The sequence below is a fragment of the Numenius arquata genome, chromosome 2 (assembly GCF_964106895.1).
Source record: "Numenius arquata chromosome 2, bNumArq3.hap1.1, whole genome shotgun sequence".
NCBI lineage: Eukaryota > Metazoa > Chordata > Aves > Charadriiformes > Scolopacidae > Numenius > Numenius arquata.
In genome coordinates, this window is record NC_133577.1 from 127,516,142 (window position 1) to 127,539,322 (window position 23,181).

Here is a 23,181-nt window from a genome sequence, read left to right on the forward strand (position 1 = left end):
CCACAGGTCACGTAGCCAAACCTGGCAGAGCACAGAAACACGAGATGTAGATAATCAAACGGAGCAGGATCAGCTTCCAAAAGGATTGTTAGGCAGGAGAAATTTTTCCCAACTCCAAGGGACACGAGGGTTTTGCAAAGTAGATCCCTTGTGGTCTGAGTAAAATGAGTAAATAGAGTCTGAATAAAGGTTAAGAAGATGCACTGTGATGGTTCCTTGAGCTCATGGCTTTGCCATGTTTGCTATGAAACCTCCAGGCAGACCTAAAAAACATCTCAGACAGGACACAGGCATGATACCTGAACTTTGGGTTCAGTGAATTTGGAAGACATTTCTCCATTGTAAGCTCTCCACCAAGCCAGAGCATCTCCAAGGGACTCTGTCGCTGGTTCAGCTCAAGGCTTTGTATAGGTCATGGTTATATTCCCTAAACGTCACCTCACGTTTTAGAGAGCTACGACACCTTCAGTGGGATCCTCAGCACAAAGTCCTTGCTTTGGGATATTTTTTTTTTGGTCAGGCCAAAGCAATCCTGAAAGCAAATAAGCACAGCGTTTAGCCATTTAGCAACTGGGAGGTTTGAAGGGCTTCCTCCTAAGATGTGGCACGGCAAACCCAGCCTTTCAGAAAGCAGGTGGCACTAAGAGTCGATGGTCGGGCTGCGTTATTAGATACTGAGGCCAAGGCCTGGATTTTGGGCTTGACTGAGCATCTGTCTTTGCAGAAAGCAGAGAGAACAACAGCATCGCTTCATTCTCAGCATCTCAATACGGGCCCACTCCAAGCACTAACTCCCACATTTCACAGCCCACAAAGCCCAGAGAAGGCAGCTATTGTATGACTTATGAGGGGTGTATTTTGATGTCCCAGAAGTAATTTTAAGCAAGAAGCTGCTTCTCAGATAAACCCCATCAGATATCCCTGGAAAGAAAAAGAACCAGTAGCAAAATAAGGTCGTGATGTGAGCCCAGCCAAGCTCCTTCCACAGCAAGGCTCAAACTCAGCCTTTCTCAACATCAGGGTTGGTTTCATGTTGGAAAACTTCTTATCATAGAATCACAGAATGGTTAGAGTTGGAAAGGACCTTAAAGATCATTGAGTTCCAACCCCCCTGCTATGGGCAGGGACACCTCCCACTAGACCAGGTTGCTCAAAGTCCCATCCGGCCTGGCCTTGGATGAGGGTCAACTAGAAGCTGCAAAGCCAAAGGATCTGTCTGGTTCAGGAGTGTAGTTGATGGTTTCCAGCTCCCAACCTCAATGCAAACACACATGCAGAGAAGGGCTCAGTTGAGGAGCGAGGTCAAGGACAGACCTGGCATTGGGGGAGCTCCTAACAGTTCCGCAGTTTTACCCGCCCCGTGTGATGGGTGTTACTCTTGTTATTTAACCCGTGGGAAGGTCTGGGCTGTCTTCACAAGCTCACCTGGGTCCAAGGCTGAAGCGGAGCTGCCAGAGCAGGAAACGTTATCCTCCTCCTGTGGATGGAAACTGGGACACGCACTGATCCTGCGCCCAAACGCACCAGTAAAGCCACGGCAGAGCTGAGAACTGTGTCCAGCTTTCCCAATAACAAGACGATGTTTCTCCCTTTGAGTATGTGCAAGGTCAACATGTGTGGACAACAAGACCTACAAGCAGATGGATACCCCTAAGATGACAATTCTTACAGCGTTTATTAGAAAAGTGCTGTAAATTACACCTAAATTAAAAATAAACAATTGCACCCTATTCCCTGCCCCTATTTCCTAATTTGTTTCTGTATAGGGAATTTTTAAATTTATTTTTGATTTGATTTTGGAAGCCAAATTTAAAAACTCCATAGCAAATAGTGCCTGGTTCCACACTTGGGGAGGGATCAGCTTGAAGGAAGACTGAAGGTCTCCTGCACGCTGCTGCCAGAGGCCCCGGGTGACACGGGGGTGGTGGGACGGTGACACCCCATCACGCTTGTCATTAGTCCCACAGTAAGCAAACGACAGGCACAGGGGAGGAATCGACAGGCTTAGGGAGGAATCGACAGGCAAGACTTTCTAATTTATAAACCAAATTCCTACCCGTGACAGGTGATGAAACCTAAAGTTTTGTAAATGTGTTTCAGGTCTCTTTCTCCCTCATCCCCTCGTTTAGGCAATAAAATCACCAAATTATTTTCTGTTTGGATTTATAAATCTGTTTCGAAGTCCCTACGGGAACGCTCAGATTGAGAACGCAACCAGGAGTTGCGCGTTCATTTGAAAGGACTTTCTCCTTGTGTTTTAAAAACTACACGGAGGATCTTCCACCTATCCTGGCTTTACTTGCCATTCTGCTTTTTGAAAAATTGGCTTCCTTGGCCAAAACTCGAGGCCAGTCTCCACCAAATCTCAACCGGCTTGGTGCCACCACACTGGAATGCAAGTCTCCCTCTGTCCAAGACACCCAAGAGCCACTGAGCTGCTGTGATTTCGGCACCAGCCACCAGAAACCTGAGTTAAGGGTCAGAGTCCCTGGAGCAAAGAAAGACTGGAAGGAAAATTATGGGGGGGACTCCCAAGGGGGAGTGCATGAAGGGGGCATGGTGGTCCTGTGGCTCCCAGCTCTCCTCCGCTCTCCCTCCATAGAGCATCGCAGGATTTAAAGTTCTGGTGAAGAGGTCACTCCGTACGCACAAAGAGCTGCATCCTGGAACCATGGAACGGTTTGGGTTGGAAGGGACATTTAAAGGCCACCTAGTCCAACCCCCCCTGCCATAAGCAGGGACATCCTTCAACTAGATCAGGTTGCTCAGAGCCCCATCCAACCTGGCCTTGAATGTTTCTAGGGATGGGGCATCTACCATCTCTCTGGGCAACCTGGGCCAGGGTTTCACCATCCTCATCGTAAAAAAATTCTTCCTTATATCTAGTCTAAATCTCTCCTCTTTCAGTTTGAAGCCATCATCCCTTGTTCTATCGCTATAGGCCCTACTAAAAAGTCTGTCCCCCACTTCACCCGGCATAAACCTCGAAGAGGCTGAACGAGCGCCTTCGAGGGGAAGCCCACCAGGATCGGCTGCCGCAGCTGATGTTCAGAGGCTTCCGCTCCCCTCCGCCAGGTAGGAGCCGTTTTGCCGGCCGTAAATCTCCCGTTACAGCCTCCTCTGCCGTACAGCACACAGGGATTAGCAGCAGCTTTCTACTTTTTAGGTTACAGCTGAGCCCAAAGTCCCCAGAAGAAAGGGAGAGTTTCCTAAGCAGCATGACTGACAAGACTGCGGAGAGGGGGTTTATTCAGAGCATTATCTAATTCATTCCCTGGCGAAGGAAACTCATCTACTTTCGAGACTTAAAACTTCTAAAGAAAACTGCTACGATCTAAAGAGATTGGCCATAAAACTATTTGTATTGAAAACTTAGCCCGCGTGCCTTTAGTGAACTTCATTCATTAACATTCTTCCTGGCAAGGTTTCCATATCTCAGCGTTCATTTTATACTTTAATTTGGTTAGTAGGTCTTTGTTTAATCGTCCTATTGAAAGGAGAACAAAGAAGGTTTAGGTGATACAGCGAAGTAATACACTATATTTTATCTCTGGAAAGCCCAGACAAAGTCAGCAGGCTCCGATACCCTCCGATTCAGGGCTTTTTTTTTTTTTTTTTCTTTTTTTATTCCTTTTCTCTTCCAGGACGTTTGGAATCCCAAATCAGTCGCGGAGCATAAAGATCCTGACTGTACTTAGCTGTGGACACCTTCAGAAAAAGAAACACCTTGTCAAGCAGAGCAACGATGCTTTGAGCACCACATAGAGCCCCGAAGGAAGATTATCCCAGGAAAAGTGCATCCCCAGTGCTCCGGGGAGGGATGTTCTCCACTGATATCTCTGCCTTCCCACTAAAAACCAGTAGTCAAGATAGCTTCTTCTATTTCCGAGCGTTGCGCTTGCCCTCTCGATATTAACGTCATGGATTTTTTCTGGGTGCAAAACTCATCAAGAAGCTGCGATTTTGCCCAATGAGTAACGGGCTTTGCAGTGAGCACCCGTTTCCCCCAGCACAGCCTGCCCCAAAGGAAGATTTAGGGGATAAAAAGGATGACACCCCCCCCTCCCCACTCCTCGTTTCACAATAACCGGAGCTTCTCCCCGGCCCCAGCGTCGGCCGCACGAGGGAGTGGGCAGCTCCTGGGCTGGTGTAAACCGACACAGCTCCGACTGACTCCAGATAATTATCTGGCCCCAGAGTCAAGGCAGGATTCAACAAGCTTTTCTCACGGAATAGCTTTTACGCTCTTCTCTTGAATATTCCCTACCAAAACTCGCCCTGCTGCATAAATCCACGACGTACGGTGCGTCAGGAAAATTCGGTGTCTTCTCTTTATACCGTGGGCAGATGGCGAGTTGTCTTCTCCTCACTGAAACCTCTGTAATTCTGTACTTTCTAAACTTTTAACCAGTTTTACTCCAACTACCTGTGGAAATGGATGTTTTCCAGAGGCAGTGCTCACACCTGACTTTCCTCATGGATGAAGCTGCACTCCCGAGGCAGGAAAACCATTCAGAGACATTGATGGTCTACCATGATGTGTTAGACACAAACCAACCTGCAACCCACCCGCAGTATCCTCTTCCCACGGACAGCAGTGTCCAAAACCCAAATCCTAAATGGATTCTATGAGGATTCTATAACGGATTTCACTCTGAGGGTGGTAAGGTACTGGAAGAGGTTGCCCAGAGAAGCTGTGGATGCCCCATCCCTGGAGGTGTTCAAGGCCAGGTTGGATGGGGCTTTGAGCAACCTGATCTAATAGGAGGTTGCTCAAACCTTCTATTGAGCAACCCATGGCAGGGGGTTGGAATTAAATGATCTTTAAGGTCCTTTCCAACCCAAACCATTCTACAATTCTACGTTTCAGAGGAACACAAATGCCCAACCATAAAATCGAGCAGCGAACCACGGGAGCAGCTCTAACTCTGGCGGAGTTTATGGAGAACAAACACAACGTGTGAAGTTACAGCAGCAAATACAAACATCTGGGGAAGCAGCTGGGCGTTGGGTGGTACCGGGGGCTGTAAAGAAGGTCCATGCCACATGGCTGGTCAGGGAGGAACTATTTTTGGAAGGTGATTATTCTTTTATAGCACCGATTTCTGATAGGCACCAGCGTAAGGGAAAGGGGAGGCAGGCTCTGCAGGGACCATGGCTGGCTTCAAACTGGTGACCCGGAGGTGAAGGGCCCCTTCTCCCGTTACTAATCCCGTCAGCCACACAAGCCTCCTGAAAATGATGCTTTGGTTTTATTGCCAGAGAGGTCATTTATTAAATCATAAAACCCAGGGTAGGAAACCAACCCGGCGGCAGCAACGCACAGAAATAGCTGAACGGCCGCCGGAACGGCAAAGTTCAGCCCTCCCACGGCACCCTGAATAATTTAGTTGATTAAATGTGAGAAGTTCTGATTAACGGGAGGGGAGGAGGAAATGGATAAACAACTTACCAAAAGCTAGTTCTTTATTATTGCAACCAGAAATGACCAAAGACGGTGGTTTTTTGTATTGTCTGCACATTACACGCGGAGAGAAACAAGAATCAGGTTTGCAACATTCAACAATTCAAAATAAAATTTTAAAAAAATATAATCAAACCCAAGAACTTTCTTGACTGGTAATTAGCAGGGACGGAATATAAACGAGGTGGCATTGAACAAAGAAAGTAACAGTGCACTTTTAATAAACCAATTTCATCCATATCTCCACTGATTTGCAATTTAACAGTTCTATCGGCAAAGCCTCATTTCCCTAACTAGACCTGCACTTTTAAAAACATGACTAATTCATGCTCATTAATATCAATTTGGATGCATTAAAAAAAATAACGCTTAATATCTGCGCAACAGGTTAAAGGGCCACAGTCTCAAACATCAGATGTTTCTCACTGTACGGTTTAAAGTAGAAATATCCCCAAATTAACCAATGAAGCCTGAATGTTCCCTACGGCTTCGTAAACAAAAGGTATATATATTTTTTCCGGATTCATTCTTATATTTTATTTAGCTCTGAGACCCATTGCACTACAATATCTAATACTGCCTTATTTTATTTATTTTTTTTTTTTTCTCTCTGCAATTTTCCCCCTCGTTTTCAACAGGGAATACAATTTGTATTCACTTTATCGGTCTTTCCAAGGGGATCCGCAAAGCAGAGTAACACACCTTCTGGCCTCAGCGCTCTCCTGCATCTCCTCCATCTAAACGGGAGCCCGGTGGTTTAGGCAAACTCGCTAAAAAAGAAAAAGAAAAAGAAAAAAAGGCTCAGCTACAGCTTAACACACTGTAGCTACCGTTAAAAGTGCGGAGCCCCCTGGCCTAAGCTGGCGATTCAGAAGGCATTTAAACACACGTATAACCAAGTGTGGGAACAGGCTCCTTGAAGGCAATAGGATTACTCACTTCTTAAGAAGTTACCACATGTTTAAGCATCTGAATCGAGGCCTAATTACGGCGCTGGCCGCCTCCCCGCGCTCCTCGCACCGCTGGGGCAGAGCTCGCCCAATCCCTTAAAGCCATAAGGGCAGGCGTTGCGTCGCACGGGCTTTTACTAGCTGCTAGGTTTGTATTCTCACCAAAAATAAAAATCCTCAAGCCCTAAAAAAGAATTTCGGAAAAAAAAAAAAAAAAAAAAAAAAAAAAGGACTTTATAAATATCAGGTATTCACACGTGTGAAAAATCTTTTTAATGGGAAGTGTTTTTACACACCGATGAAATGTACAAGCAATGAAAAGGTACATTGACAAAGACTAAAAAACAAACCAAAACAAAACCCCAAAGTATAAAATATATTACAGGTCCACCGAAATAAATTCACACGGGAGAAAAAAATCGACACAATAGAAACTTTCCTTTTTTTAAAAAATAGAAGATATATCACAAAAGCTTGAACGTGTTTATTTTATGTTAGTACTAAAAATCAAGGAAAAAAGCTTCATATATTCTCATCACAAAAATATTTACCAGCCACTTTTTATTTCCACGTTATGATTATCTGGCTCAGCAGGGGTAGAGGCTGAACTGCACCCAGACTACAGAAATCATTCCAGAAGGTCTCCTCAGTTTACAACTTACTGCAATTTACATTTTCTCCTCCTCTCGGCACCTCGCTGCAAAGGTTCGAGAGGGATTAATTGACAAATCGGGAAAGAATAGGACAGGTATCTGTATTTACAACATTCATCTTTGTTGCTGCCGAGCCACGGGAGCGGGAGCGGTACCATGAACTACCCAAGTCTTCGTAACGCTCTGTGCAAATTGCCCTCGGTAGGCGAAAGACAGCATCAGAATGTACCAAAATCCAACCCCTTGGGCTCGGCCGGGATGCGACAGGCACCGGCCGCTGCCGGAGAGCTTCTCCTCGTCTCCCCCCCTCCCACCCCCCCCCTGCCTTCCCCCCCTTCCCCGCCAAAACGATTCACTCCGGAGTCCCCAACCGGGAGACACGAGGGCGGCCGGCTCCTCCTCCCTGCGCTGCGGTGGGGTCAGCGAGAGCGGGACCTGAGTCCCCTGCGGGGTCCTCAGTGCGCCTTGTGCTTCCTCTTCTTGTGTTTTTTATCCTTCTTTTTGTTGGCACACTTGGAGCAGAACCACTGCATCTCTTCCGGGGGTGCAGTCGTGATCCCGACGCAAGGCCTGGGAAAGACAGGGAAAATACCGTCCGGTCTCAGCGGAATAACGTTGACTTTTTGTTTCTCACCCAAAGAAATGAAAATTTTCAGTGGGAGACAATTTTCTGGCCTTCAAACGAATACAGCAATTATATTATCGTTATCTTAATGAATATAATGATCGAACAGAAACCTAAAACCTACTTGCTTTGAGACAAAAAAAAATAATGTATCGAAAGGAAACTCCACTAAGAACTTAAACAGAAAATACGAGCCCACTTTCAGGTGTCACAGGCTACATTTAAAAGAATTTCGAACGCTTCTTTAACGCAGCTGCAAAAAAATCCTCCGATTTTACGTAGCCGTGTAAGAAAACGCCTAAAAAGTGATTAATTCCCTCCAACCCTTTTGCAGGAGCTGACATTTATATCACTGTTCATACAATGCTTCGTAATTTGAAATGTCTATCTGTACACGCTACGCTCATAATCCTGGAGTTCTCTCAAAATTACCGGAATCAGCAATATTTCCCAGCAGTTTCAAAAACAACTGTTATCACCGATGCCCATTAATTAAAAAGTAACTCTCCTTCATAGCTTAAAATCTGCTTTTTCAAATTCCAGAGAGAGGCAGAGATAAAAACATCTTCCAGATTATTAAACTGGACGCAGCAAAACCATTCAAATATTCCCGGCGTCACGAACCATAAAATAAAAAAAAGGAGTTTTTTGGATAATATAGCCCCCATCTGCCAGGGAACGGCAAACTAGGATGGAGAGGAGGAACTTACCAGTGATACCAATCGTCGCAGCCGTCACAACCTATCATTGGACTGCCATCATCTGGCTTGTTACAGCCAGGGCAGATCCAGATCTGGTTGCCCCACTCGTCTCGGATCTGGTGCAAAGGAAAAAAAGACAGTTAACCCGCTTTGCAGGGCTAAGGGTGGGGGGGGACACAGCAAAATCGGTACTTTTTTTGTTTAAAAAATAAGTTTCTTGCTTATCCCGCAAAGCTACTCAGTGGTCACCGTTGTTATTGATGAATTCTCCGATCCTAAGCGCTCAGCGTTATGTTTGAATTTATTTTCCTGCGCTGCAGCGTGTTGACAAAAGCCTGCGTTTTCCTGCATTGTCCTGTAAACCAGTAAAGCCAGTTGTACCACCCCCACCTCAGCCTTCAGGTATCATGGCCAGGGCTTCAGGACGCAATTCCTGCCCCCCTCTATCCTGATACTTTTTAAACTCTACCCCCGTTACCGGCAAGAAGCAGCAAGGGCAGCCCCTGCGTAAGGCAGCAGCCTTGGATGCATGTAAAATATACAGCGCCGTGCGTATACGTCGCCGTTATTACTTATTAGCCAAAGCCTTCAACTTCAACTGGCTGATAAGATCAGGGTATAAAAAAAGTTGTTACTGAGTAACTTTCCATTCCCCTTATGACATTTATGGCACAGCACAATTTACTAAAGGGTAAACGAAGCGAGGGAGGCAGATCATTTGCAGTATTAGGCAGCTGCTTACCAGATTTGTCATATTCGGGGCTTTATAATATATATTTTTTAATGTTTATATCCTGCCAGACCCATTGTTTGTATTTTTTAGATTTCAAGTGGTTTCTTTAACGGTTCCTCGGTAAAAACAGACACGCAAAATGTCCCCAAATCCACCCGGAGAAGTGCAGTTAACAATACGAAGTACAAAATGTCTGGGTTAGTTCCCTGATTTCATCCTTCCCTGACCGAGATTTGCACGTTATCCCTGAATCTCAAGAACACAAACCGTTTTGTTCTCGGCTTTTGTGCGTCGCTGCATTTACACACAGCTAAGGCAACAACTTTTGGGCTATCTGTACAGCCTACGAAACCAATATTAAAAAGTAGGAGACGAAACGCCCCAAATGCTCTTAGGGAAAAAAAAAAAAGAAAAAAAGAACCGCTACCCGGTGGTCTGCACATCTTATAGCACCTCCCGAAAAATCAACAGGCACGTACCGGAGCTGCAACCAACACTTCACTCTCCACTGACTCCTCTTAAAAGTCCTGAATTTTTATTTTATTTTTTTAATTTTTTTTTGTGATTTAAAAATAGAAAAGACAAACCCCAGGAATATTAAGCAGGGAACAATCCCCATTCCCGACAGCGAAATGTAGCAGGCAACGTCACACAACGAGCTTGATTTTAAAGCTTCGAGATTGCAAAAATCATTCCTATCGAGGCATCGAATCTCACATCTGCAAAGTCATTTTAAGTTGGTAGAGAAGCATCTGCTCTGCAGGTCCGTCCTCTAAAAAGGTCCTGCACTTGGAAGGCACCCACCCAGGGTGCTGCCTGGCTCAGGGACTGGTGGTGCCAGCTGTAGGCGACGCTGCTTGATGTCCACCCCATGAGGTGCTGGGTGCCAGCTGTAGGTGACGCTGCCTGATGTCACTCCATGAGGTGCTGGAGCGTGTCCAGAGAAGGGAAACGAAGCCGGTGAGGGGTCTGGAGCACAAGTCTTATGAGGAGAGGCTGAGGGAGCTGGGGTTGTTCAGCCTGGAGAAAAGAAGGCTGAGGGGAGACCTTCTCACTCTCCACAACTCCCAGGTAACAAGAGACAGGACAAGAGGAAATAGCCTCAAATTGTGCCAGGGGAGGTTTAAGATGGATATTAGGAAAAATATCTTCACCGAAAGTGTTGTCCAGCACTGAAACAGGCTGCCCAGTGGTAGAGTCACCATCCCTGGAGGTATTTAAAAGATGGGCAGATGCGGTGCTGAGGGACATGGTTTAGCAGTAACTCGGGCAGTGCTGGGTTAACGGCTGGACTCGATGATATTAAAGGTCTCTTCCAAACATAACAATTCTATGATTAGAAGACAGACACCCTAATTTACCCAAACTTAGCTTTTCAGGGGGGATGTCTGGCTGCAGAATTACCTGCCTCAAGTTTTCAGAGGCTGGAGAGGGGCAGGGTGGTCTATAACCATCGAAACCTCTGCCTGTTTGTTAAACGAGAACTTGGGGCTGCTGAATAAGGATGTTAAAAATATTGCCCAACTTCTCATTCCTTAATAAGCCAAGGGTCGTGGAAGGAGGGACAGTACGTGATCGAGGATGCTATTTTAGTACAAACCGCTGAGAGTTAATGATAAGAGCACGCTTACCGAGATGCTATCCTACAGGGAGATCCCACATCTTCCTTTTTTTTTAAACTCTTAAGATCATCCTCCTGTCCTCTCCTGCAGAAGGGAGCTGTGCACCTCTGTCACACTGGCTGCAATCTTATCTCTACAAGAGCTTTCCCGTGTGACATGGCAAAAGCCATTTCATCATTCTGTGCCCTGGATTCCCTTCATGCAAGGTCCTAATAGTTACTAATTATTCCCTTCTTCTCCAGACTCTCTCCCAGCTTTTTGACTTTTAAACGTCTCACATCAGGAGTCTCTCTGCCTCTGCACGTAGTTGGATCCTGATGGAGTAAAAGCCCTGGTTTCAACTATAATGTTGAAGAACGAAATAACCTGGAGCCTACATGTCCTCTAAATTCTCCATAAGGTGCTAAGAGTTTTACCACCCTTCTCGCTCTCTACAACTACCTGGAGGTTGTAGCGAGGTGGGGGACGGTCTCTTCTCCCAAGTAACAAGTGATAGGACAAGAGGAAATGGCCTCAAGTTGTGCCAGGGAAGGTTTAGATTGGATATTAGGAAAAATTTCTTCAGCGAGAGGGTTATCAAACATTGGAACAGGCTGCCCAAGGAAGTGGTGGAATGTCCATCCCTGGAGGTACTTAAAAGCCAGGCAGTCGTGGTGCTGAGGGACATGGTTTAGTGGTGGTGTTGTCGATGTTAGGTTGATGGTTGGACTCGGTGATCTGAATGGTCTCCTTCAACCAAGTCAATTCTATGATTCTAAGTACCTAGGAAAAGTTCTCGGTTTTCTTTCTTTAAACTAACATCATCTCTAAGTTACTTGCTTTAAACGCTCACTGAAGAAAATTGGATGTAGTGCAGTATTTTTGGAAATGTTTCTCTCTCAGAGTGAATTTCCAAGCTTCTGGGCGCTGCTGTAACAGGGAAGACTGACACCATAGGTACGGCTGTGATACAGGTGGTGAGGATGCGTGTCCTGCACCCTAAAGACAACGCACAGCCTCTGGTGCTGTAACCAACTCGGGAGTGAAGTGTAGCAGCTGTTTAAATAGAGACCAGTAACGTGATACAACTGTTTAAGTCCAGCAGGGAAGAGCACCTTTTCCATTAGAAACGGCAGGGTAGATTTACACTAGGAATCATCATAAAAACAAGAATTAAAGAAAAAAAAAGATAAAAATCACGCGTATGTTGCAATTAAAGCACAGGAATCACTTCCATCCTGGATGGGGCTTTGAGCAACCTTGTCTAGTGGGAGGTGTCCCTGGCCATGGCAGGGGGGTTGCAACTCAATGATCTTTAAGGTCCCTTCCAACTCTAACCTAATTCTATGATTCTATGAATCGTAATAAAAGCAAGTTTCAGGTGTTTTGAAGGTGAGGTTTTTAAACTGCTACCCACGACAGATAAGCAAGGTGTCCTCAACCAAGCTGGAATTCAGCCAGGAGAGGGAGGATAACTACACTGCTGCCATTGTTAATGGCACTTGCTGCTCTTCAAGGACCAAGAATGGTCAGGACTTCCATTTCACATGGCATCTAAAGCCGATGTTCTTTTAGAGAGTGCAGTTCCTACACCATGTGGGTTGGGAGACTTTTCTAAAGGAATGAAGAAGTCTTAATGTTACCAGACAGAGGCCAAGCTCAGAGCGTATGTCAAACAGACTAATGACCTGTAGAGTAATGAACTATCTACAGACTTTCTGAGATGCACAAACATTTGCAATTTCTCTATGTTGAAGAAACCAGAAAAGAGATTAGTGGACTCAGCACATTTCAAATGAGTCAAAATTCTTGATGTTGCATGAGGGTTTTGTACTTTACCTGACTGACAGAAAAATCTATGGCAAGCTTGACATTTGAGGTTTCAATTCAGCACTTATGAAAGCATCTATAAAAAACATCTCCACCTCCAAAAATAAATGCTCTCGCTCAGTTAGCAGAAAATACCAAGTGGGATATAACTGGACTTGTTTGAAGAAATTTAAACATTCAGCTGGGAACAGATTAAAAATCCAGTCCAAGTAGTAGTGTTTTAAATAAACCTGAAAACATGGGCATGGAAGAATGGGCCGGTTAAAGAGTATAGCTTATATAGAGGGCAACATCACAAGCCCAGGAACCATTAGTTTGAGCTGCTGAGTTCACCCAGAAGCTCAACAGTTCAATAGATGAATGTCACTGGCCCTGGGACACCGTGCGGTGCGTGTTACCTACCACGTAAGTACTGACGGTCTCGGTCACCACGCTCCTGACCGGAGCTTTGGAGCCTCCTGCTGCCGAGACGGCTGGAGAGGGCGGTGGGATGAGGACCGGCGAGACGGTAGCCTGGGGAGGAGGAGGAGCTGGGGCTGGAGGAGGGGTGACATGAACGGGAGCTGGTACAGGTGACGGCACGGGCGGAGGCGTTTTGGGCCGGCTGACAGGAGTAGGATTTTTGGCCTCTGGAGCTGGCACCACTTTGCTGATGACTCTGTAGGACCAAAAATGAGAATTGTTAGGAGCTAATAGGAAAGAAAGCAACGATCAATCGCCGATGAGACATAAAGAAAACACAGTGCTGCTAATTCACATCACCTTTGAGCCACCAAAGAGGCTGTTTCAACCCAACCCAAGGACTGTTGTCATTGCGACATCCATCCATGGGATGGGATAAAGCCATTACAAAGTGAACACCACGACAGCCTGAACCACTCTACAGCTCGCTGTCAGAGAAATATTCTCTGTGGCTTTACTAAACCTTGTTTCGTTAAGTTTTATTACATTAGCTCCATTTGTGGGAAATATTAGAAAGGAAAGTTAATCAGCTGTGAACAGCACTGATTTTAATCTTCAAACTGGGAGACGATATCATCCTCTTAAGATCCTACATTAGGGGGTTCTCCAAATATTTGCTAGTTTGGTATTTCTTTCCCCAAATGTTTATGAAACCAGCAGTGGATGTAGTCAGGACAAATAAATGACGCACACGATATACTCAGCAGTTAAAATATTGCTACTTACTCGAGTAGCTGAAGTAGACAGGATGTAGCTCTAGTAAATACACAGTATAGAATAAGCTTGCTCAGGAAGGGGGAATACATAGAGGACCCAACGTTTATTAATGAATGTTGATACACAGTGTTATTGATGTGCATGCGATTTAACGGACAAGACAGAAAAAGCCCTCACCATAAGGCTCTAGGTTAGAAACATAAAGAGAAGGAAAAGGATGCTTTAGAAAACAAAACATAAAAAACCCCCTCAAACAAAACACAGGATAGGTCTATTTGTTTTACCATATTTTGGTAAGTCATTTAACTAACTTATTTATGTTTGAATGGCAACTGTGGGAGTGCAATTGATTTGTGACGGGACTGAAGGAAGAAGGCGATTTAAAGAAAGGTTAGACATTCCAGAGAGGAGATCTTAAGAAGGCAAAAAGCGGAGACATCAGTAGGAAAACCATGACGAAAATCAAATTCCAACAACTCCTGAGAACCGGGAAAGTCCAGCTCCACCGTCAATGGGAATTTTACATTCAACTTTAGAGTTTACTGCAGCTCTCTCATGATATTCAAAAGGCAGTATCATTAGGAGCAGAGACATTGTCTGCATTTCAGGTCAATAATCCAAGCCATCATTTGAGAAAGGCGTGGAATTCTACAGCATTTAATGCTTGGCTGAGCTAATAAGTGGTTTTCTTCCAAGATGTGCCACTTGAACTACTAAATCAGAATGATGGCATGTTATAGTAAAACCAGACTTAGTACAGGGAAACGGAGCCACGGGTTTGTTATCCCTGCCTCGCCTGCCAACTGCAACATCACACCTACCTTCCAAAACCTACTATGAGTGACCAGGGGAAGAGAACCAAGACCAAGGAATTTTAGAAACTTGGAGTGGAGCAGAATCTAAAAGGTGTTAGATGATTTTCCATCAGCAACACTGAAGATATTTGCACTACTTCATGTCCCAGTGATTGCTTCAGGTACCTGATCTGGGAGCTTAGGCTCTTTTTATGTGTCAATAAGGTGCTAGACTGTGAGTCAAAGCACAGGACTCCTGATTTACGTTGTCTGTGACTTGCAGAAGGAAGTAAGTCCTGGGATCCGCGACATGGACCTGTTGGAACAGGTGCAGAGGAGGGCCATGAAGATGATCAGAGGGCTGGAGCACTTCTGCTGTGAGGACAGGCTGAGACAGTAGGGGTTGTTCAGCCTGGAGAAGAGAAGGCTCCAGGGAGACCTTAGAGCCTCTTCCAGTACCTGAAGGAGGCCCACAGCAGAGATGGGGAGGGACTCTTTATCAGGGAGTGGAGCAATAGGATGAGGGGTAACAGTTTTAAACTGAAAAAGCAGCGATTTAGATTTGATATTAGGAAGAAATTCTTTGCTGTGAGGGTGGTGAGACACTGGCCCAGGTTGCCCAGAGAAGCTGTGGATGCCCCATCCCTGGAGGTGTTCAAGGCCAGGCTGGATGGGGCTTTGAGCAACCTGGTCTAGTGGGAGGTGTCCCTGCCAAGGGCAGGGGGGTGGAACTCGATGATCTTTAGGTTCCCTTCCAACTTAAACCATTCTATAATTTTATGATTATTGTGCCATCCTGGAAGCATCCTACACACCAAATCCAGTTTCTTTCTCCTGTTAGTGGGGTACATCCAAAACCCCGCTGTTAACTCCCACCAAGAAAGCTTTGGCTCTTGAACGTCCATGATGTGTTTCTGGCTCAATGAAAGTCTTAGCGTGTGGCTCCCCGGAGCTCCTGCCTGACTGGCCACTCCAACCCAGATGCTTCTGCTGTGCCTTCCTCCTTCCACAGCTCCCACAGAGAGCCCTGGCTCCCAAAGCTGAATTCCTAAGACCTTAGTTGGTGGCAATTCTCCCACGGTTTGCAAAGTCACCCTCGCGACTTGAGAGCCACCTCTCAATAAAAAAAAAAATAAATAATTAGCAATAATAAAAGCAAGGAGAGGGACAGACAGCAAAATATTTGGCACCGCAGAAGTCATTTAGACTGTTCCAAACGTCATTACCCCTTCTTTCCCTGCCTCCCTCTTCTACCCCCCGCAAGTAAACAAAGTCCTGCTATGAGTTCTTCGGGGAGTCAACCCTCCTCGAGTCTAGACTAGGAAATGTATCAGCTAATAGGATTTTAAACACAACTTTGCGCCCAGTGTAAACAGTTTTAAAGAAGTATTAGCTAATACGATTTGAATAAGAGTGACCATGCCCAGCTAACATATGAAATTAAATGACATAGTTTCTTGGGCTAGATAAAGCCGGGTTCTCCTCCTGAACAGGGTCTTCGAAGCCAGTCTGTTAATAACTGCAGAAGGAACATCACATGTGAAATCTTCCAAAACTACAAATATTCATTAGCGGGCGACACAGACTCATTGATTGGCTGGTTTGCTTGAAGCGTGCAATTAGGACATGTTCAGTATATAGGGCAGGTTGTTTATCTTGATTTTAGAGCTCAGTTATCAAAACAGGAGATCGGCATTTCGGAGCACGCTTGGGCCTACCACTCCCTTGGGCTAATGAAGTTCAGAGACTTTAGACTCCGGAGTGGAGAAATGACTGGCTTTGTGCTACACCATCAGAGGTGATGGAGTAATCTCAGTGAGGGTGGTTTAGCCTGTCCTCCATCCTGAAGAAGGGGCTGCATACACGGCAATATGGAGGTGGGGAGAAATCAAAGGGAAATAGCGATCCCACAACTAATAATTAATGTTACTTCAGACTTGGAAAGAAACCTGATATCAAAACACTATGTAAATGATGGCAAGATTTATGAGCTCTGTTTTATAGACAGGAAAATTGAGGCACAGAGCACGCTGCAAGTAGGCGGTACTCACTGCAGCGAAGCTTCGATCCTCCTGGTACCCAGGTCCCTGGTTAGGATTTAAACTCTACATTTGGACATCACCATACATGTATCGTTACCTTCCTTCCCAAATATGCTTCTCACATGCTTCCAACATCAGCAGTTGTATATTAAAAACCTCTAAGTACAATACTAAATATGACAAAACTTCACCCCACCCTTCAAAGTCCAAGAAATCTAAAACTGAGGCTGGAATAATAATCAAACACAAATCAACATCAACCACCACCAACATACTCAGAGTCCCGAGAGAAGAATTACACTTCTCTCCAGGCTGCTTGCCTGGCAGCGTCTCACAAACACGTTCTACGCTGAAAGATAAAAAGTCAATTAAAAGTTGTTTTTGAATCAAAATAGTTCCTCCAGAATGAAGGGGTGTGAGAAAACCCTTGGAATAGATGTGGTAATAAGAGCTTCCATAAATCATCAGTAAAGGTTACCACTCCCTTTATAAAAACCCCAGAATTAATGTAAACATTGTGTATCTGGTTGTGTCCAACCTAAATTAATTTTGGAATTTTTTTTAAACGCCAGCAGGAACTGTATTTCTTACAGAACCTCAGTGCCTTTAGAATTGAACGCGTGGATTGATAGGACCTCTTCATAATGGTAAATGAAAACTCACGGTCATCATTACTCCGGGGCAATCGCCCCGTTCACGGTTAAACATCCAAACCCAAACAGGCTGAAACCCAAGTGTCGGTTTGCAGGAAAAAGTGCAAATTCTACCAAGATTTTAAGTGTCGCGAGGGGTCAGTTGATTTATAATTGGCTCTAAGTGGCCTGAGCTGTAACGCGCTACATCTGGAGCAAAGTAAGGCTCCAAGGTGTGAAATGGTTTCCTATCTTTGCAAGTAATTTATTTGATTTGATTCCGATCCTTCTGGCTGAAAGCCCCATTGACTGCTTCGCATAAACACAGGGAAAAAGACGTGCACCGAAAGGAAATGGCTTCTCAAAAAAAAAAGGATATGAGCCACAGGGCTGAATGATTGCTACGGGTGATGGGCTGCAAAAAAAAAATGCTGTATCAGTACTTGGAAAGGTCTAGTAAAAAATCACAGCGATCTTTGTTTCTTGGAGAAAGAAGCTGTTTCAGATAGGCTCTGCCTAAAGGAAAAACGACATTTGAAAAGTCCTAATTCTTTTCTGAACCCGTGACCCATTTTTAAGCAAGGAGCAGGAGCTAAAGGGGTCTTTGTGTGTAGGAAAATGACCCCATCAACTGCACTGACATAATTAAAACTAGTACAACTCACTGGGATTATTACAAATGATATTATTATCTATTAGTATTGATATTCCCATATCAATACAAGTTCCTTGATGCTAGAAAGTTAAACGGTGCAACTGTTTTATTCCTGAAAAATCTCACACCTGGAACTGAGATTGTTGCAGCAGGAAAAAAAAGAAAAAGAAATACTCTAAGAGCTATGGGTACGAGTGTGAAAACCACCTAGGGGAATCAGGAAGATTTCCATATGGTTTAGATTCTTCACAGATTAGAGGTGATTTTGAAAATTTTATTCCAACCCTGGAGGAGAATCAGTGTAATTTAAGCTCTGCCATGTAGACTAATTCCCATATTACTTTTAGAAAGGGAAATTCAGTTTTTATCTCTTATGCCCTGCTGAATATTTTCTTCTGTGCAAACAAGTCGTATTGGCAGACACAAGCTCCACAAACGCACGCTATGACCAGCTCGTGCGTTTGCAGGGTGCCAAGATGTACCAAACCTCCAGCGGAGCCCCTAGCAATTTTGCACGTGAAAAGACTTCAGTATTTAAATTTGAAATAAAAAAAAAATAAAAAATAAAAAACCATCGTGTGATAAATTGCCTGTAATATTCTTCTCTATCAAGGAAAATGAACTGTGAACGCTTCTTCCAAGATATCATCCGTTTTTGTGGATACTGCCTGGTCTCACACAAATGGCACGACTTCCCCGTAAGCACGATGATTTTCAGTGGTGCACATGGAGCTCACCAGCCCGTTCTCCATTTCTCCCCTACAGCAAAACCCCGCAAACACCCCTCCCTGGGCAAATGAGTCGAGTGATTTCGCAGGCCTCGTGTCACCTAATCCCATTCACAACCTCATTGAGTTTCATTTTAAAACCGGTTAATCTTTTTGTCTCCACCATTACCCTCTTCCAGGATCTCACTGTTCTGGTGGCACAGCAACCTCTTCCAATTTCCAGCCCACATTCATAGCTAATTAATTCCCATTTGTTTGTGTGCCAACATTGTTCTTTAGCTTAAATAGCTTTCTCCCTCCAAAATGTTTACTTGCCTGATGTATTTGTAGCCAGCAATCATATCCCCTCTTCACATGCTAGACTAAACACACAAAGTTGCTCTCCTATCCATGACACATGGATATGTGTCCTGGATATGTTGCTCTCCTATCCATGACACATGGAGCATCCCCTATGCTCCCCCCAACATTGCTCCGAGCCCTCCTCTGCACCTGCTCTTCCGAATTCATCCTCCCTGAACACAAGCTGCCTTCAAGAATTGAATATAATATTTCAGATGAAGTATCAACAGGTTCTTATATGATCGCCTGGACACTTAGAATCATAGAATGGTTTGGGTTGGAAGGGACCTCAAAGATCATCCAGTTCCAACCCCCTGCCATGGGCAGGGACACCTCCCACTAGACCAGGTTGCTCAAAGCCCCATCCAGCCTGGCCTTAAACACCTCCAGGGATGGGGCATCCACAGCTTCTCTGGGCAACCTGGGCCAGTGTCTCACCACCCTCACAGCAAAGAATTTCTTCCTAATATCTAATCTGAATCTCCCCTCGTTCAGTTTACAACCATTCTCTCTCATTCTATGGCTCCCCTCCCTGATCAAGAGTCCCTCCCCATCTCTCCTGTAGCCCCTTCAGGTACTGGAAGGGGCTCTAAGGTCTCCCTGGAGCTTTCTCTTCTCCAGGCTGAACACCCCCAACTCTCTCAGCCTGTCCTCACAGGAGAGGTGCTCCAGCCCTCTGATCATCTTCGTGGTCACTTCCACTGTCTCTGCTAAAATTACCTCTTGCAATGCATCCTACACTTGTATCATGTTGGCGACTCTATCATCCTGTGATCAACTAATGATCCCTCACCCACTTAAGGCACCTACTGTAGTGATACACCTACTGATTAGCTCTTCACTTCTGGCTGAAGTTTCTATTGTAGAAGTTATCTATTAAATACCATTTATTTCCCTTCTATTCAAGAGGTTCCAGTTCTTTCCGGACAATCATCAGACCCTTATTTGTACTGACATGGTCCTTCAACCTCACTGCCAACAAAAGGCACGGGTGTTCTACATCCTTTTGTGACAAAATTTTAAATGAAATTATTAAATTAAACTCATCCTGAAATACCTTCTTGAGCATGTTGACTAGTAACCTCCTCTCTGGTTATTTAAGCTCTCTTACAACTCTCAGTTGCTGCCTTCCTTTGAGCTAGTTCCTTACTACTGAGCAGTTCCTCTGCTAGTCCCATCTTTTCCGGCTTCACTATGCATATCCTGTGTGATGGTATTAAACGTTTTCCTGGAATCCAGCTTGGGTTTGCCATCTTCTCTTCATCCAGAAGAGAGCATTCCTTCTTCCAACGGTAAGACAGATGTCAATTTTATGCCACTGTCTCACCTCTTCTCCACCGCAGCTGAGACCTTCCCTTGGAGGGGAAGCTTCTTGATCCTCTGCACCCACCAACTCGTTCTCCAGTCCAGGAGAAACCACTCTGCAGTGGGAGGTGGAGACGGCTGCTCTCAGCACTGGTGGTGGAAACAAAATACCTGGGACACATGGCAAAAACTCAAGTCGCTGCCAGCCCCATCTCTCACCGGGACTGCCAACTAGACTAGGGTGACCTAGAAAATCAGTTGCTTTACCAAAGGTTGATATTAAGCCTGCTGGCATCGTTTACTTCCGTTTTGTGTTTTATTCCATTACTGCCAAGCCTTTAATCAGCTCTTCCTCCAAAATTTGTTTTATAATTCTGTGCACTGCTGTCACCGGGTGTCTAGAGCACTTTCCCTTTCTTCCCTTCTTCAGCACTTCCATGTATTATATTATTTATTAGAAATAGATTTAACAAACACTGCATTTTAAAATAAAAAAGAAACGTATTAAAAATCACTTGTCACCGAGTCTGCAAATTCACAACCCCCTTCTTCTAGAACTTGGGAGAAAGATCATCCCATTCCTTGACTTCGGTGCATATAGGCCCCTATGCTTTGCTTCCCAATTCATTATGGTAATTTCCACCACCGGCAACCTACTGCTGTTACCCATCTTGTCCTAGTTCTCAGTAAGGCAGAGAATGAACACAGGATCAGAAGGAAAGTACTCTTTCTGTTCTTGGATCATACATATATCATCCTTCGCCTTCTCCCTGTCTTCATTTCCATGGTCCTCGGAATTCACGGAATTCTCAGAGTTGGAAGGGACCTCTAGAGATCATCTAGTCCAACTCCCCTGCTGAAGCAGGATTGCCTGGAGCACATCACTCAGGACTGCATCCAGGTGGGTCTTGAAAATCTCCAGAGAAGGGGACTCCACGACCTCCCTGGGCAGCCTGTTCCAGGGCTCTGGCACCCTCACCGGAAAGAAGTTTCTCCTCATATTTAAATGGAACTTCCCATGTTCCAGCTTGTGCCTGTTGCCCCTCATCCTATCACTGGAAACCACTGAAAAGAGTCCAGCTCCATCATCCTTCAACCCACCCTTTAGGTACTTGTAAACATAGATAAGGTCTCCCCTCAGCCTTCTATTCTCCAGACTGAAGAGCCCCAGCTCTCTCAGCCTTTCCTCATAAAGGACATGCTCCAATCTCTTAATCATCTTAGTTGCCCTATGCTGGACTCTCTCCAGTAGTTCCCTGTCTCTCTCGAACTGGGGAGCCCAGAACTGGACACAATATTCCAGTTGTGGCCTCACCAGTGCAGAGTAGAGGGGGAGAATGGCCTCCCTCGACCTACTGGCCACACTCTTCCCTATGCAGCCCAGGATTCCATTGGCCCTCTTGGCAACAAGGGCACATTGCTCCTTCTTCCTTTCTTTTCCTATTTGCTCAATATCCTTCACAACATTTAATTCAGCTTGACTTCAAGCCTGACTTCACCGTCTTCTGCCTTGAAGACGTAACTTCTTTGCTAACCATCCTTTTCTCCTAGAGGTACGATGCTTCTTCCCAACATCCTTTTGGAAGGAGTTATTCACACAATTCCGTAGCCATTTCCTCCAAGTGCCCCCCTCCCACAGGCAGCAATCACCACTTTTGAATCCATTAGGTCTTCAGTCCAGCTGACATTTCTAGGTAACTCCTTTGGTTTATGGACATTTATGCTCTCAAAATTGACTTACAGGTTTTCTACTGTTTATTTTTGCATTACTTTAAGCGAAACAGAGTTCTGCCCCTGGCCTCCGCCCTCTGTATCTGTTACACCACGATATTTCTCCCGACAACCACAAACACCTTTCTGCCGATGATGAGTCCTAAATCTCTCTCCCATTCTTTCTCACCATTCCGACTTACATCTCCGGCTGGTTCATCGCTAGTCTGACAACACAGAACTGAGCTGGTAGAGTGGCGTCTTGGTATCTTTCATCTTTTCTCCCTCTTACCATCAATAACAAACTGCTCAGAGCTTCAACGTGAAAACCACCTGGCATTATCCCCTTCTGCTGAGCTCTCAACAGCAAAACCAGAAGCTGGTAAAACATGTTTATGCTCGCGAGCTCTTTGCAAACTTTCTCTTATGTCTTCCTTGCAAACTGCCCTGTATTGTCATTTGTTTTGGGAAATGTTACAGGATGCACGATCTAGAATCATAGAATGGTTAGAGTTGGAATGGACCTTAAACGGATCCTATGGATCATAGAGTTCCAATCCCCTCCCATGGGCAGGGACACCTCTCACTAGACCAGGTTGCTCAAAATCCCATCCAGCCTGGCCTTGAACACCTCCAAGGATGGGGCATCCACAACTTCTTGCTCATAAACCAGTCCTACATCTACCCTCTTTAAAGGGAACCAGTGTAGAATATGAATTTTATGAACTACCAGAAAATAACACCAGCATGGGTTTAGAAACCTCCAAAGCTGTAATTTCCAGCTTGTTGCTGAGAAATGTTTTTTTTTGTAAGAACCAAGAAAACCAGCCAGTCCAGAACTTGGAGGCTCTGTACAGCTACACACCAATTGCTTACAGGACAAGTTCACTAAATTCAGGTAGGACCATCTTTTTCTCTTCTGTCTATAGATGGCTACTTCTCTACGACCCTCTTGTCCACGTCCAGCTCCCAGGAACTATAACACAAATCCCTGGGTCTACACAGTTTCCCCACACTTTTTTTTTTTAAAAAAAAACTTCAATAAAAGAGTGAATAAAAAGAAGCATCTCTGTCAAAGACAAGAACAAGTCAGTACCTTTCTCTTGCAGCCATCTTCTATGGTGGCAAAGTCTATTTTTTAAAACAAATACCCATCTGCCTTTCTAATCTTTCACACATATTTGATTGGTTTCTGTTGTGCTTTATAAGGGCAGCTGCTCAAACCCATTTACACAAG

At 44.9% G+C, this 23,181-nt stretch overlaps 1 protein-coding gene across 1 annotated transcript in view; it reads right to left on the bottom strand.

The window, feature by feature from the left end:
- Positions 1–6,673: 6,673 nt before the first annotated feature.
- The window catches only part of TAF3 (TATA-box binding protein associated factor 3), a 129,747-nt gene continuing 113,239 nt past the window's right edge, over positions 6,674–23,181 (bottom strand). Inside the window, exons 5-7 of the mRNA XM_074144584.1 lie at positions 12,960–13,215; positions 8,403–8,509; positions 6,674–7,637 (exon numbers count right to left, since the gene is read on the bottom strand). Of these exons, the coding sequence (XP_074000685.1) occupies positions 7,523–7,637; positions 8,403–8,509; positions 12,960–13,215 (478 nt within the window). The 3' untranslated portion in view covers positions 6,674–7,522. The remainder of the gene's footprint in view (positions 7,638–8,402; positions 8,510–12,959; positions 13,216–23,181) is intronic.